General features: G+C 35.2%; 1 protein-coding gene and 1 pseudogene across 1 annotated transcript; both read right to left on the bottom strand.

The window, feature by feature from the left end:
- Nucleotides 1–7675: 7675 nt before the first annotated feature.
- Nucleotides 7676–9055, bottom strand: LOC132173319 (stemmadenine O-acetyltransferase-like). The gene has a single exon (XM_059584781.1). The coding sequence runs from the start codon at nt 9053–9055 to the stop codon at nt 7766–7768; it is 1290 nt and encodes a 429-aa protein (XP_059440764.1). The 3' UTR covers nt 7676–7765.
- Nucleotides 9056–13523: 4468 nt separating this feature from the next.
- Nucleotides 13524–15227, bottom strand: part of LOC132173503 (stemmadenine O-acetyltransferase-like) — a 3323-nt pseudogene continuing 1619 nt past the window's right edge.

The following is a 15227-nucleotide window of genomic DNA, read 5'->3' as shown; positions in this document are numbered from 1 at the left end:
TTATAATCTGTCCCTCTCCAAGGGATTTGGATGTTTACTTCTTGTCCCACTTTTCCATTCCATGCGCAGGACGCCAACATATTTAATACGCAATAATAAGATGAGAATCTTAAAAGGTGAATGTCTTCTTCGGATCAAATTGTCCCACTCTCTACATGTTCATCCATTTTTCACCTCTTTTTTTTTAAAAAAGAATTTTTTATTCAATAATGGAACAAGTGTTACAAGAAAACAAACAAACAAAGCGGGGTGGATTCCTCAACAAGAAGACTCAAACGGAAAAGTTAATACAGAGGAAAACACAAATACAAGGCAATGGTTCGAAAAAGATTCCAAACTTCTTTAAGGGCCGCACAAAACGGTATATAAGTGCAAAAAGACTCCGTTAGGAGCCCCCAAGCAGTAGTGCAACAACCACGGTTTTTGGTTGAACATGAACAGTTGGTGAGAAACTATTCATCCCTTTTTCACCTCTTTAAATCTATATATATACTACAATGAACAAGTTCATTGAGTCATACCCTCATGATCAGTTTCGTTAATGTGATCTTTTGGTAGGTGCTTTCAATTAGCAGGTGGCTCATTTAACCAATTGAATTGATTGAAAAATGTAACGACTAAGTGAAAGCACTGATTAACCACGTTTGCTTTAACAGTTTATAAGGACTAGCTAGCCAAATTATAATTAAAACTTTCTAAAATCACCTAATAAATAACCAATGTAAGAGACTTATAATCCACCAATTCAATGTAAAACTAACTTTTCGAAACGTTGACAATCTCTTCCACTCAAATCATTAAGGTACTCGTTGCCGGCCACATGGTGTTACTAGATTATTCTGAAAGTTAATTCCATGTTGAGTGAGTAGATTGTCATTGAATGCGTATATTATAAAGATGCTCATGGGTGTTAAGTCACATATTTAGTTTAGTGATTTTAGAAAACCGCTCAAATTGTAACTTGAATAATCTTTTTAAAATAATAATATAGAAGCGGGAACTTTATATATAGAATATTCAATATTGGTTTCTTAGGATACATACACTAATGGAGCTGATTCCTAGAATTGCATGTTATATTCATAAAGAATCTACAAATTCTAATGTCTCTGACAAGAAAAATCTACCAAAGTAAATGAATATGATTCTTGTTCCGAAGACATTGAGAGCTACAGTAAGTGACCAATATGAACATAAAGTTGTGGATTTTCTTTATATAATTTCCTGGCCTAAAAGAAAAGCATTTGTTCTCAAGGGTAATTTAATCGGCTGTGGACCACGCCTAATGAAGAGAAGGTCACTAGTTCGAATTCTTCATCCCTCTTCTCTTGTGTGGACATGTAAAAAAAAAATAATAATAAAAATAAAAAATAAAAGAAAAGCATTTTATATGAGGATTAATTATTGTTGCCATCTCTTGTGTGAACAAAGAGAAAAGACAAAACACATAATTGTGAGATTACATTGGGCTGCCTTTGAGTCCTAGACGCTACAAAGTGTACATATAATATCTCAAGAGAATTCTATGTTGTTCGTTATGTTCTATATAAGCATATTCTTTGGGACTAAATCCTCACAACAATGAATTGGTATCAGCACATATATATTCTGCTCTTGATTCAGCCATCATCCACCATCATCCACCATCATCATGCGGTGAGGGTTGCTGATTCAATTCTCAGGCTTAAGAGAGATTAGGTGTTGTTCATTTCACTAAGGACGACAACAACACCTACCTAGGAAAGTAGCTAACCGACCATCGACAATTATTTTGCAATTCTTTTAACTCAATTCTTCGGATTAAATCATGAATGATGCCTAATAATTGAGGAATTGGAATCCCTAATTATTTCAATTAAAAACTCCTAATTCTTAAGAATAAGGATTCCTAAATCAAAGACTTTTTAAATGACAAATTCATTGGAGTCCCTAATTATTTCAATTAAAAACTCCTAATTCTAAAGAACAAGGATTCCTAAATCAAAGATTTTTTAAATGACAAATTCATAAAGATGTACATCGTCTGTTTAAACGGTAAGTAGGATCATTCAAATGGGTATGGCATAGGGCGCAAGTCAGGAGTGTCACATCAGTAATTAAGAACGCGTGACACTTTCAGCTTGTGTTTTGTGTGCACAGACACATGATACAAGCTAAATGTGTTTGTTGGAGTATTCTCAGTTAGCCCGCTCTAGTTGTCTTTTAATTTCAAATAGGTATTAGCAATCACCTTCCGATCACTTTTTGAAGTTTGTGTCCCTTCCCATGCTCCTCGGCTTGTTTGAGTTACCCTTTTTTGCGGTCCTCTAGAGAGAATCATGTCATTTTTTAACACATTTCTTACTCTTTGGTTGTATTTGCTACACTGTATTTTTCATTTTGGATTTATTGTTAGAGAAATATCCCTTTTTCGGTATTTTGATCCTAAATTCCTTTCCCAATTTGTTTAGGGGAAAAACCAAAAAAATAAAATATAAAATAAAAACAACAACAACAAATCCAAGCACAGACAAACAATATTACTTAGGTACTCCCAAAGGAGATTCCACCTTGGGCAATCCTCTACTCTTGTATCAGTCTCTTACAACAAATTTTTTAGCAATAATGCAATATCACCAACAATTTAGAGATCCAAAACGATAATTACAAAACAAAGTTTGCCCATCCATGAAATCATGTAACATTGAAGAACTTGCGTGTGGGTCTTAATAGATTAACTCACTCGTTTAATTAACCGGAAGGTATGATAGAGGACTCCTTGATGGAACAGCTAGATCCCATCCTTAGTGCAACCAGTTTTGCAATTTCACAAGAAATTTCGTATAAACGGGCTTCTCCAAACCCGTCAACCAGCCCAAGCCAACCTGATCTAGGCTGGCCTGGCCCAGCTAACTAGACCGGCCAGCTGGCCGAACCCAACCTGATTAATTAGGCTGGCTGACCCTAGCTTGATTAAGAAAAAGAGGGCAAATGGCATAAAAAGAAGCCGCATCCACTATATTTCGGCCGGTCCTTCCTAGACTACTGACATTCTATTATTCTCAAGAAATGACGAATCTATATGTCCAACAAAGTAGAGGCCACAACCCATTAACCTCTTAAAAAATGAAAGGGAACGATTAATTACGGTCATTCAGGTCTATGTTCAATTTTAGCGAAACACTTTTCTTCTTCGACCTAATTCTTTCTCCAAAGTAAATTCTGACCGAAGTATCGAAGAACTTTAATTAATTCTCATAATCCTTTTTTGTGGGTCCTCTTGGTTAACGATTTGGCACTAAAATAATCTTTAATATTGATATGATCCGAGTAGGGGATATGTTCTTCTGTCCTTCCTAGTAGTTATAGAGTAATCTTTAATATAAGAATTAGGTTAGTTTAAGATTATGATGAATAATTAGGATTAATTTTATCATTATTTCAAAATTAGAGTTCTTATCAGTTTGGATCTTATTTCATTATAGTCTATTTAAAGATTATTTTAACAAAACTCGGATTAGAATCCTTTGTAAAACTCTCAAATTACAAAATTTAGGCAATTTCTAAACATCGAAACGCTTCAAAAATGCCACATATTAAAAATGTTATATGTTACCATTAAGAATCGAGTATATTTTCAATAGATTCTTGTTCTATATGTTATAAAAAACTTTGATCCAAAAGCTATTTTTTGGTTTTCTGAATAAGAATTCTTCTGGAAAAGTGAAGAAGCTTTTTGCGAGGATTTTTTTTTTTTTTTTTTTGATGCCTTGATAACATGCCACGTTTTTGTTATATGCACATTTTTTAGGCGTTTGAATGCTTAGAAATAACTTAAATTCTGTAATTTGAAAATTTACAATTTATTTGAAATTGTAGGAGATCTTAATCCTTTTCGTTACGAGCACATAACACATTAAGAAAGAGGGGAAAAAAACACTTAAACTAATTGGTAATTAAAACATTGGAAATTAATTAAACATTCTGATCAATCGAGGAAACAAATGAACACAGCTGTAGGTTGTTCTCGAAAATGGTCATGTCATGCCCATCCAAGCTCACCCAAGCTTCAAGACCATGGCCGACTCTTGTTTCAATGAAGATTATGACATTCTTGAACGGAAACCCAGCAGTACTTTCCCAAACAGGCTTTCCCCACCCAAAATCAGCTTCATAATTTTGCAAGTTAGCCCAACTAACAAACCTGTATATTTCCACATTTTCTGGCACCAATTCTCCAATTTGCTCAAGAAAATCACTCATCAAGGAAATCCCATTTCCCCCTCGCATCTCCCTCGTGTAATCCTTGTCTATCTTCTTCACTGCATTTCTGATTGCATTTACCAAATCCTGCAGCTGATCTGTCGACGGTGCTGGTGCAATTGCCAGCCAAGAAAGATTCCCAGAAGCAGAGTGTGGCAGGGGAGGATCAATTCTCGGACGTAGATTTACCGCATGTGTCATAATAGACGGACTTGATTGCCCTGATTTTGCTCTAGACACTTCCATCAATTAAGCATCTCCAGATTAGTGCAGACACCAGTTCATTGCGGGTTGGACTAATTATTACACTATTATTATTAATACATACTTTTTCCTTGAGTGAAGAAATCATTGAGCCCGGGAAGACAAATCTTTTTGTAATGCACTTGGCTTTTGGGACTTCAAATCTTCGCACCAAGGCTGATATATCCCTTTGAGGGAATAGCTGTGGCCCTGGAAAGATGGGAGACACAGAATCCCCAGAATTCCTAGCAATGGCAGCCCACATGTTGACAAATGATGAGAATGTGGCTCCATCAACAATCTTGTGAAACATGCATGTACCTGTAGAAATAGACTATGGAATTAATATCAAAGAGAAAAGAGAGAAACTAATAAGAGTATGTTTGGATGTGCGTTTGAGGAGTTTAAAAATGCGTTTAACATTTAAAAAGTTTGTTTAAAGAAAAAAAATACACATTTGGTAAAAAAAAAAAAAAAAAGTGTTTTTAAAGGTCTAAAAATGGCAAAATCGCCGTTTTGGCAAAAACGTTTTTTAACTTAAAAGTTCTATTTCTCTAATACAATCACAAACATGCTCTAAAGCGGTAGGGCTACAATCTCATGTATTTTTAGAGAGGCTATGAGTGATAAACAAGTAAAAACATAGACTAATGCTTTGTTCGTTTCAATGTAAAATAATTTTTAAAAAAATATTTTTCTTATTTTCTAATGTTAGGTGTGACTACAAATCATAGTGAAACTCAAAATATTTCTAATTTGACGAAAAAAAAAAACTTCTTTAATTTCTGTAAGATTGTTTTCCGTAAACAATTTTTCGAATTTGAGCTTCTCCTTTTCAAATCGCAGGAATTTGCCGAACCTTTGCTAGAAGTCGTCTGCCTTCTTTTCTTTTTTTCTTTTTTTTTGTCATAACTCATTTTTTGTACAGGCCAAACACCGAAAAATATTTTTTTAAAAATATTTTACGTTGACGTCAAAACAAACGGAGTTGAATTAAATATAAGGAATAAAATAAATCTAGAAAAGATTATAACATACCAATTGCCATTCCTTCACAGCTAAAGAAGTTAACCTGAACAGCCAACTGGGCTTCCAAGTTATTGGAATGATACTCCTGAGGAAGGAGTTGATCAAGCACATAAACTTCAGGTTGCCTTAGAATTTCATGGAGTGGGAAATTCACATGGGCTTCTAAAAACTCTGCCCCCTCATTACACTCAATGAAAAGATTATCTGTGACCCTTCCAGCAAGAGGATAGATTTGAGTCAAGGCCTGGGAATTAAAGGGATTCCTTTAGCAGCTTAATTCGTTCATGGGATTTGAGGTTTGGTTTAGTGCCATTGTTTGCGTAGTAAAAAATCCTTGGCACGTAGACTGGAGGGGCAATCTGGTCGAGGAGGGAGAGATTGAAGATTTTGAGGTTGTAGGGTGTTGGTGATGATGGTTTGATGGTCTCTCTGGCTTTTATATCAACCTTCACCCTGTCCATATTTTTTGCTTTCAGAACTAGTACTCATGAAACTCAATTAGGAGTATATATATATATATATGGCCTAATTAAAGTGATCAATTCCTCTCGAAAATATTATCAAACGTAAGTGTAGGTTAAAGTTCTCTCATAGCATGCATGTTTCATGCACCAAGTGCAAGCATGTTTGGGGTTGTGCTGTGTTGAAATAATGATTAAGTGATTAAATTTACTTTTTTCGTATTAGCTTAAGCTTTTGAGGATAAGTGATTAATTTAACATGATATTAGAGCTAAAAGTCATGAGTTTGAACATTGATTTTGTCAAATTTACTCCCATTTAAATTAAATATTTCACGTGTTGAGCCCCACCTATTAAAAGAGAATTTGAGCTTACAGGTGAGGGAGAAGTATTAAAGTAATGTTAAATGATTAAATTTACATTTTCTATCAGTTTAAGCTTTTAGGATAAGTGATAGATTTAACACGTTAAAAAATATAGTTTTTAAAATCAAAACAAGCTTTTCAACAAAACTTCATGTTTAAGTTTTTGACAAAAGTGCATTTTGCCATTTTTAGAGTAAAAACATAAAAAAATTGCTTTTAAAATTTTTAATATCAATTAGGCTTTAAGCCTTTCAACTATATATATATATATATATATATATATATATATAGGGCCGTCATTATTGTCTGCACGTGAAGAGAGTTATTATAATGCTGGAAAGCGAGCTAAGCAATTAATATTAATGTTGATTAAATTAATTAAGTTATTATCGTTTTTATTTAGCATGCTGGGGTAAGGTGGTCAGCAAAACTATATCATATGTTGTCGAAGCAGGCCATATACTTTTGTTTCAATTGGAAAAGAATCTGATTGTGACTCGGAGCAAGGAATCAACTAGCTAGTTGTAGTACTATACTAAGATGTCTGTTCGAACAAGTCCGAAAGCCAATAGGAGGACTCCAACCGAAATTGAATATTCAGTATTATTTAATGGCTTACGTACGAATAATATATGTAATACAACTAGTATTTTCTTTGAATAAGTAGGTAGCTAGCCTATAATTTATTAAAAAAAAAAAAAATTAAAAAAAAGTAGGTAGTCTAAATGAATGAAGATTGATATGTAGTCTACAATTAGTATTATTTAAGACAATTATTTCACTTATTGACTTAATATTTAAGCCGGTGCGTAACAGAGCCCACCTGCTCTAGTGAAATTACCTCGGTGATGTGATGCTATTGCCATTAGTCCACCTGATCTAGTGAAATTGCTATGAAGAACGACACATGGACTCTTGTTCCTCCCACACGTGACATGAACATTGTGGAATGTAAATGGGTTTATTTCCAAGATGAAAAGACATTAATTGAGGCTTATGGATCACCCAAAAAGCCTGCTAAGTTGCCAAGGGTTTTCACCAATAATCGGGCCTTGATTATGGCTATATATACATGCAACCCAAATGGTACAGCCCACGACCATTCGCACATCCTCTCTCAAGCTAACTAGCTACTTCTCCCGACTAGCTCATAAGACAAATTGATCGATTTGTAAAAATGCATTCTTAATTTCTTATATGGACAATTCACAGAGAAAATGTCTAATTCAATTGAAAGTTTGCTTCAAAGATTTGGGGTCACTTCATTTTTTTCTTGGGATTTATGTTAATGAACAAGGCTCTAACAGGAGATTGTTAGTCAGCACAATAAGGATATTAAAGTACGTACTTTATTCAAGTAAACCCCAAGAAACTAACCTGGAGATACACAAAGGAAAAGAGATCGAATATGTTTGGCCCTTGCACTCAGTAGTCAGCTATTTCCCAAGAAACAAACGGAAGGAGTTCTTCATCGCTATCAAAAACGACAGCGTCTTCCTCTAATATGTTCACAAATGCCTCAATTCCATGCCCATCTCTTGTACTCGTCAACACCACGAGATTCTTGAAAGGCATACTGGGACAGCCCACCCAGGTAGGCTCCCCCCACCCAAAATCAGCTTCATAAAGACCAAACCTGCACCAACTTGTAAACCTATACGACTCCACGTCACCCTTTGACGACATCTCCACCACCTTTGTCAGCGAATTCGGAATCGCGTCGCTTTGTAGTTTCTTCACGTAATCACCGTTGATTCCTTTTATTGCCTTACTTAGCTTCATCGCCAGCGCACGATTACTATCGTGATCATCACCACCATAAAGCTGATCGTGCGGTGATAATACAGCCGCGGCGAAGTACCAAAGATTCCCAAATGAATGCGTTGGCATGGGAGGCACCATCCTGGGGCGTAAGTTCACCGCATGAATTGCAACATGCACTCTCGCTGGTGCGGGTTTTGATTTGGATATCGCCATCAGACGTTTCCATATGAACGCTGTAACCGCCAAAACGCGCGTTGAGGAAGCCTTTTCTTTCAGAGCAGCTATGCTTGATTTGTCGAACACCAATCTTCTTGTTGCGATCTTCTCCTTGGTCACCCCAATGTCTCCCTTCCCCCAAGATATATCTTTCGGTGGGAAGTACGTGGCCGCATCAAATTTTGGACAGACATGATCTTCATCTCCACGGGATGTGGCGCTCCAGGCGCCAAGAAATGTTGTGGCTGAAGCTCCATCAGCGATCCTGTGTGAAACACACACACCAACGGCTACTCCGCCACATTCAAAGATATTATATTTGACAGCTAAGAGAACTTCATGGCTTCCATAGGGTTGAAATGGCAGAAACTGGTTCAAGATTTCCATGTTGAAGTGTTGGAGAACTCGTGATAACTTACAGGCAACTTTAGCTTCGTAAAACTCGACCCCCTCATCGTTGCAGTCGATGGAGTGGTCTTCTTTGACGGTTCCAGACAAAGGGTAGAAGCGGTTGAGGGTTTGTATTAGGGACTTTTTAAGACGATTAGATTTTTGGACATGATGATCAACGTCGTCATGGGCATTATTGGCATGATAAAAAAGGATGATAGGAATATAAGTGGTGGGTGGAAATTGGTCTAGGAAGGAGAGTTTGTGGGTTCGAAGGTGATGGGGTGTTGGAGATGATGGTTTAATGATTTCCTTTGAGATTATTTCAACATTCATCATCGCCATCTCTTCTATTCAGATTTCAGAAGCTAATTAACCCACTGAACCACTGCTTAAGCTTCTTTTCCAAAGAGCTTGCAGAATTTTATAGTGACATGCATGATGTGGATACCTCCCATCAAATTTCAAGGTTAACTATGCAGCTTGCGGCTGCGCCTAGTTCCCATTTGCAAGCATGTTCTTGTTGAGCTAGGGTGTCTCACCCTCTTAAAAGAAGAAAAAAAAGAAAGTGTCTTTCACTCATCAATGGACAGAAATTTCCGTCAAACCAGTCTGGAGAAAATATCTTACAACTCATGTAAAATAGTGTCAAGTGTCTGTAAATATTTAAAAGGTACATTAAATTTAGTCTAAATTAATAAATTGATATTAATGAGGTTAAGAATTTAATGTGCATTTTAAATATTTAGAGACACTTGCATTATTTTATATGAGTTGAAAGATATTTCTTTCGGACCGGTTTTGAGAAAATTTCTGTCGCCCATCAAGTCAATGAATCCTACCACTAGTACCTTTACTACTACTCCAACTTGGTTTTGGTCTTCGAGAATAGCCAACATTATTCCTTTTATGAAAAAATTTTGATTGAGTGATAAAAAGTGATTGATTTAATATAAAAATAAATTAAAACGTTAACTTTTGTGAGAGGAAAAATAAAGTAGTTTTGAAAATATGTTGATTTTCTTTTAGAAAAAAGGGAATGGAAAAGAGCGGGGGTTGCGAGGGAAATCTAGCAATAGCAGCTCTGCATAAGTTATGCCTTTTATGGTTTTCTACGTGTAGCCATGTTATTGAATAGATAATTAGCGCGTATGGGGTTGCAAGAGAGAGATTGTTTTTCTTTGTTCTCAGAGGAATTTGAATCCTAATCTCTAGCTCAAATGAACTAGAGAAGAGCCAGTTTCTTACAATTAGGATAAGTAAAATGACAAATTTACCCTTCAAATATAATGAACCATTTGAAATGTAGAGGATGCAGTTCCTTCTTAGAGGCACTGCACAAGAATGCTAGGAGAGATTGCTTCTTTCTTCTTGGCATTGACAATGAGAGAAAAGAAGAGATCGAAACAAAATTGTCATTTGTCCCTGCAAAAAAAAAAAATTGTATTCTTGTCTTTACTTAGAGAAAAAATTTTATTTGAGATTTTGGTATATTGAAACTTTGAATTTTAAGTGATTTTCTCTTTGCTATTTTGTATTTCATTTTTGATATTGAATTTCTTATTGTCGCTGCATGTGGTTTTAATTGGATTAGGTCTCATGGTTATCAAGGGTTTTTCAAGTAAAAAAAAAAAAAGTGGGGGGGGGGAAATGACTTTGTGTTTATCCTTAATTGGCCGGTGTTCACCTAACACATTCTTGATACAAGGGATGATATACAGGAACACAAGTGGGTTGGTGCAAGCTGGTCTAGCTAGGAAGGAAATTAAAGCTAATGGTTTCAAACGTCATGGGGTGTTGGAGATGATGTATGTATGTTTAATTATTTTCATGGAGATTAATTCAACAATATTCATCATCACCATCTCTCTTAATCAGAAGCTAATCAACTGATGGAATGTTTATGCTTCTTTTCTTTTCTAAAAAGCTCGATCTACAGTTAAAGCACGATCGATAGCGGTCGAATGGTAAGTAAGATAAACATGAATAATATGAACCGAGTGTATAAATAAATACTTTATTTTGGCACATTGCTTCTCTATCTGTTTCCTATTTATTGGCCCCGACAAATAAATAAAGAAGAGAAGCAAAGTGATCGATACGATGGATCTGGTAGGTGACGTTGATCTTATCATGTATGCACTATATATATATGCATGCACCTGTGTATATTCAATTCAATCACATGGGTTAAGGGGAGACAAGGTTAAAAGAAAGAGTTGAAACAATATTGAATTATAATATAAGTAACAAAATGAATGAAGCAATTAAATATTATATAATTAATTATCGTTTAAAATATATAAATTGAATTTGTACTTTGATTTATTTTTTATTTTTTATTTTTATGTTAATTTATTTAGTTGTTTTCGACAGTTTTTCACATTTAGAAACTCAACTTAAAAGAACAGTCCAAAACAAAAAATTCAGAAAGATAATTTGGTTATTAGGAGTAAATTGAGAAAATAATAATTAATTCATATGAAAGTATGACGACATATCTAAAAAATTTCAAGAAGTTATGTGTGCTTGTGTCTTTTTATCTAGTTTTTCTCTTCTTTTAAAAATTATTACAATATCTAGCTTTTCTACTTTTTATCCTTGTTTTTCTGTCTAATTATTAAAATCCATATATAGAGAAAATTGTAAAAAGAAAGTTGTTCAAGAAATGAAGACTTTTCTTTTAGTTTGATTCTACGTTGGATTTGCATTATATATATATCTTTGACCAACTTTTGAGCAGTCTCTCCAAATCTCTCGTGGACAAATTAAATTCAAGTGGTTGGTGGGATTTTTGCACACTTTTCACTCGTTTTCAACAGATTACTTTGGTTTTGCATGCAAGTAATGGTGCCCGAGATGACGACTATCTTGAAGTTTTTCATGCAATGTTAGATAGTTGCCTTCCATCTATATGCACATCCTTCACCAACTTATCTCCAAATCTTAATTTTGTGGAGAAATAATTCAAGCCGGTTGAGGTTTTTTTTATTTTTATTTTTTTTAAATCCTCAAAAGCTTAAGTTAAGTTTGAATGAACCATAATTTACTTTGATATATATATTATGTTAAATCATCATTTGTCTCAAAAATTTAAATTAATAAAAAATAGTAAATTAAATCATTTAATTAATATTCTAACATTTTTACAGTAAACCCTTCACTCGTTCTCCAAGAGTTAGGCAGAATCCAATCGACTTTTATTTTCTCGCATCTAGAATATTTGTTAGGTACCGACTTCGAACTATATATATTTGTAAACATTTTTAATTCTGTGGTTGGAAAAAGCTTTTTAATAACAAGAAAAAAAAATTAATTAATTGATTGCCAGCTGAAAATAGAAGAAATAAAAATGAAAAATGAAAAAACCTTGTAAGGTTATGTGTCAAGGTTCGTTTCTTTGATCTAAAGAGCTTGCACTTTTACGGAGAAAAGATGGACAAGAGGCAAAAAGAACAATAAAAATATAGATGGGCACCTATTTCGAGTTGAGCAAAGCTAATTCAACCTCTCACTCAAATACAAGAAACACAAAGGCTATGATAAATTTCAGAGGAGGAAGATGATGATGACGAAGATCTAGAGAAAATGAAATAATAGAGAGATTTGATTAATTTTCTTCATGATTTGGAGAAGCTACTCAAAGGTTGGTCAATGACGTGCATATAGGGCAAATATCTATCATTGGATGAAAAACTTCAAGAAAGTCGTCATCTATTGAACAAGTTTATCTAGGGCGCCATTACTTGCATGCAAAACCAAATTATTTTATTGAAAGAGTAATGCTAAATATTACATTCATGTTCTTAATATATATATATATATATATATATATATATATAATAGTAATTTATCACAAATTTAATATTAATTTCAATAGCCGCATTAATCTTTAGAAGACATAAAGAAAATATGAGTTTTCTTTTTAGTATTACAGTATTACTCCTATCGAAAACATTTAAATTTTGTCCACAAGAGATTTGGAGAGACTGATCATGTTGAAGGTGTTAAAGTATTGATTAAGTGATTAAATTTATTTCTTTTTATCAGCTTAAACTTTTGGGATAATTGATAATTTAGCATGGTATCAGAGCCAAAGGGCTAGGATCGAACACTAACTCCGTCAATTCACCACATTTAAATTAAAAAATATTTCACGTGTTGGGCATCACCTATTAAAAGAAAGTTTGAGCTCATACGTGAGGGAAATGTTAAAGTATTGATTAAGTAATTAAATTTACATCTTCCTATCAGCTTAAGCTTTGAAATATTTAGATAAGAGAAATGCTAGGGGTTAATAAGTTCATCATATTTGACTCATTCTTTTACAATCAACAATTAGATTTGTGGGGTTCACTATTGACTTATGTGAAATCTACATAAGTCTACAAATCTAATAATTGATTGTAAGGCAAATGCTAGGGGTTAATAAATTTTTCATATTTAGCTCATATCCTCTTATAATCAACCATTAAGTATGTGATGTTCACCATTAACTTATATTTGAAAAAACACAATTAGGATATTTAATTTTTATTCAAGCAAACTCCAATTAAATTTGGAGATACACAACTAGAGAAGAAGATTGGATTACATTCAGAAGATAATTAAACGTTAACAAACAAAACATTGATTAAATAAAGTTTTTTTTTTTTGTTGACATGGCCACACAATGGGAGGAAGATTCGAACTATTAATTTTCGATTGAAAGATGTGTGGTCTAAAGTGGATTGAATTACATCTTGGGAACGATTAAATAAAATTTATTAAACATGCATGTCCGGACAGAAATTATTATTGGCCCCACCAGCATTCAATGCTCAGCTATTTCCCAAGAAACAAACGGAAGGAGTACTTCATCGCTATCAAAAACGACAGCGTCTTCCTCTAATATCTTCACAAATACCTCAATTCCATGCCCATCTCTTGTACTCGTCAACACCGCGAGATTATTGAAAGGCATGACTTGTAAACTTATACGACTCCACGTCACCCTTCGAGGCCATCTCCACCTCATTTGTCATCGAATTCGGAATCGCATCGCTCTGTAGTTTCTTCACGTAATCACCGTCGATTCCTTTTATTGCATTGCTTAGCTTCATCGCCAGCGTACGATTACTATCATGATCATCACCACCATCAAGCTGATCCTGCGGTGATAATACAGCCGCAGCGAAGTACCAAAGATTCCCAAAGGAATGCGTTGGCCGGCATGGGTGGGACCATCCTCGGGCGTAAGTTCACCGCATGAATTGCTACGTGCACTCTCGCTGGTGCCGGTTTTGATTTGGATATCTCCATCAGACGTTTCCATATGAACGCTGAAACCACCAAAACGCGCGTTGAGGAAGCATTTTCTTTCAGAGCAGCTCTGCTTGATTTGTCGAACACCAATCTTCTTGTTACGATCTTCTCCTTGGTCACCCCAAGGTCCCCAATGTCTCCCTTCCCCCAAGATATATCTTTCGGTGGGAAGTACGTGGCCGCATCAAATTTTGGATAGACATGATATTCATCTCCACGGGATGTGGCACTCCAGGCGCCAAGAAATGTTGTGGCTGTAGCTCCATCAACGATCCTGTGTGAAACACACACACCAACGGCTACTCCGCCACATTCAAAGATATTATATTTGACAGCTAAGAGAACATCGTGGGTTACTGGGTTCCATGGGGTTCGAATGGCAGAAACTGGTTTAAGATTTCCATGTTGAAGTGTTGGAGAACTTGTGATAACTTACACGCAACTCGAGCTTTATAAAACTCGACCCCCTCATCGTTGCAGTCGATGGAGTGGTCTTCTTTGAGGGTTCCAGCCAAAGGGTAGAAGCGGTTGAGGGTTTGTTGAAGGGACTTTTTAAGGTGACAGGATTTTTGGACTTGATGATGATCAACGTCATCATGGGCATTGTTGGGTTGATAAAAAAGGATGATAGGAATATAAGTGGTGCGTGCAAGTTGGTCTGGGAAGGAACATTTGTGGTTTCTAAGGTTATGGGGCGTTGGAGATGATGGTTTAATGATTTCCTTTGAGATTATTTCAGCATTCATCATCGCCACAGATCTCGTTTATTCAGAAGCTAATTAACCCACTGAATTAATGTTTATGCTTTTCTAAAGATCGAGGTTGCAGCTAGCTTTTATAGAGACGAGATGGAGACCTCTTTCAAGTTTCAAGATGAAATAAATTTATGTTATTGTACACGAAAGTGATAACAAAATTTATAAGATAAATTTAATTGTTCAACCGACACAAATTTCGGATCAGGATCCCCTCCATTTGAGGGATTTTCTCTAATCTCAGCCCTTAAATGAATCTAAGGGTTCAAAATATTCCAATCACAAAACTCAAACACAAACACAACCACACAGGATTTTATACCAAATTTAAATTAAAAAATTAATTATTTAAAAAAAAAAAAAAAAAACAAGGGGCGGCTCCACCCATAGTCGCCCATCTGGGGATGGCGCACGGCCACCCCTTGGCCGCGCGCCACCCTCTAGGTAGAAGGCCGAGG

The sequence above is a fragment of the Corylus avellana genome, chromosome ca3 (genome assembly GCF_901000735.1).
Source record: "Corylus avellana chromosome ca3, CavTom2PMs-1.0".
NCBI classification, from domain to species: Eukaryota; Viridiplantae; Streptophyta; class Magnoliopsida; order Fagales; family Betulaceae; genus Corylus; species Corylus avellana.
Note: the sequence above shows the minus strand (reverse complement) of the source record. Positions and strands in the feature narration are given on the sequence as shown.

Excerpts from the sequence above, each read along its gene's own strand:
- LOC132173319 (XM_059584781.1), bottom strand. The coding sequence starts at position 9,055 with ATGGCGATGATGAATGTTGAAATAATCTCAAAGGAAATCATTAAACCA.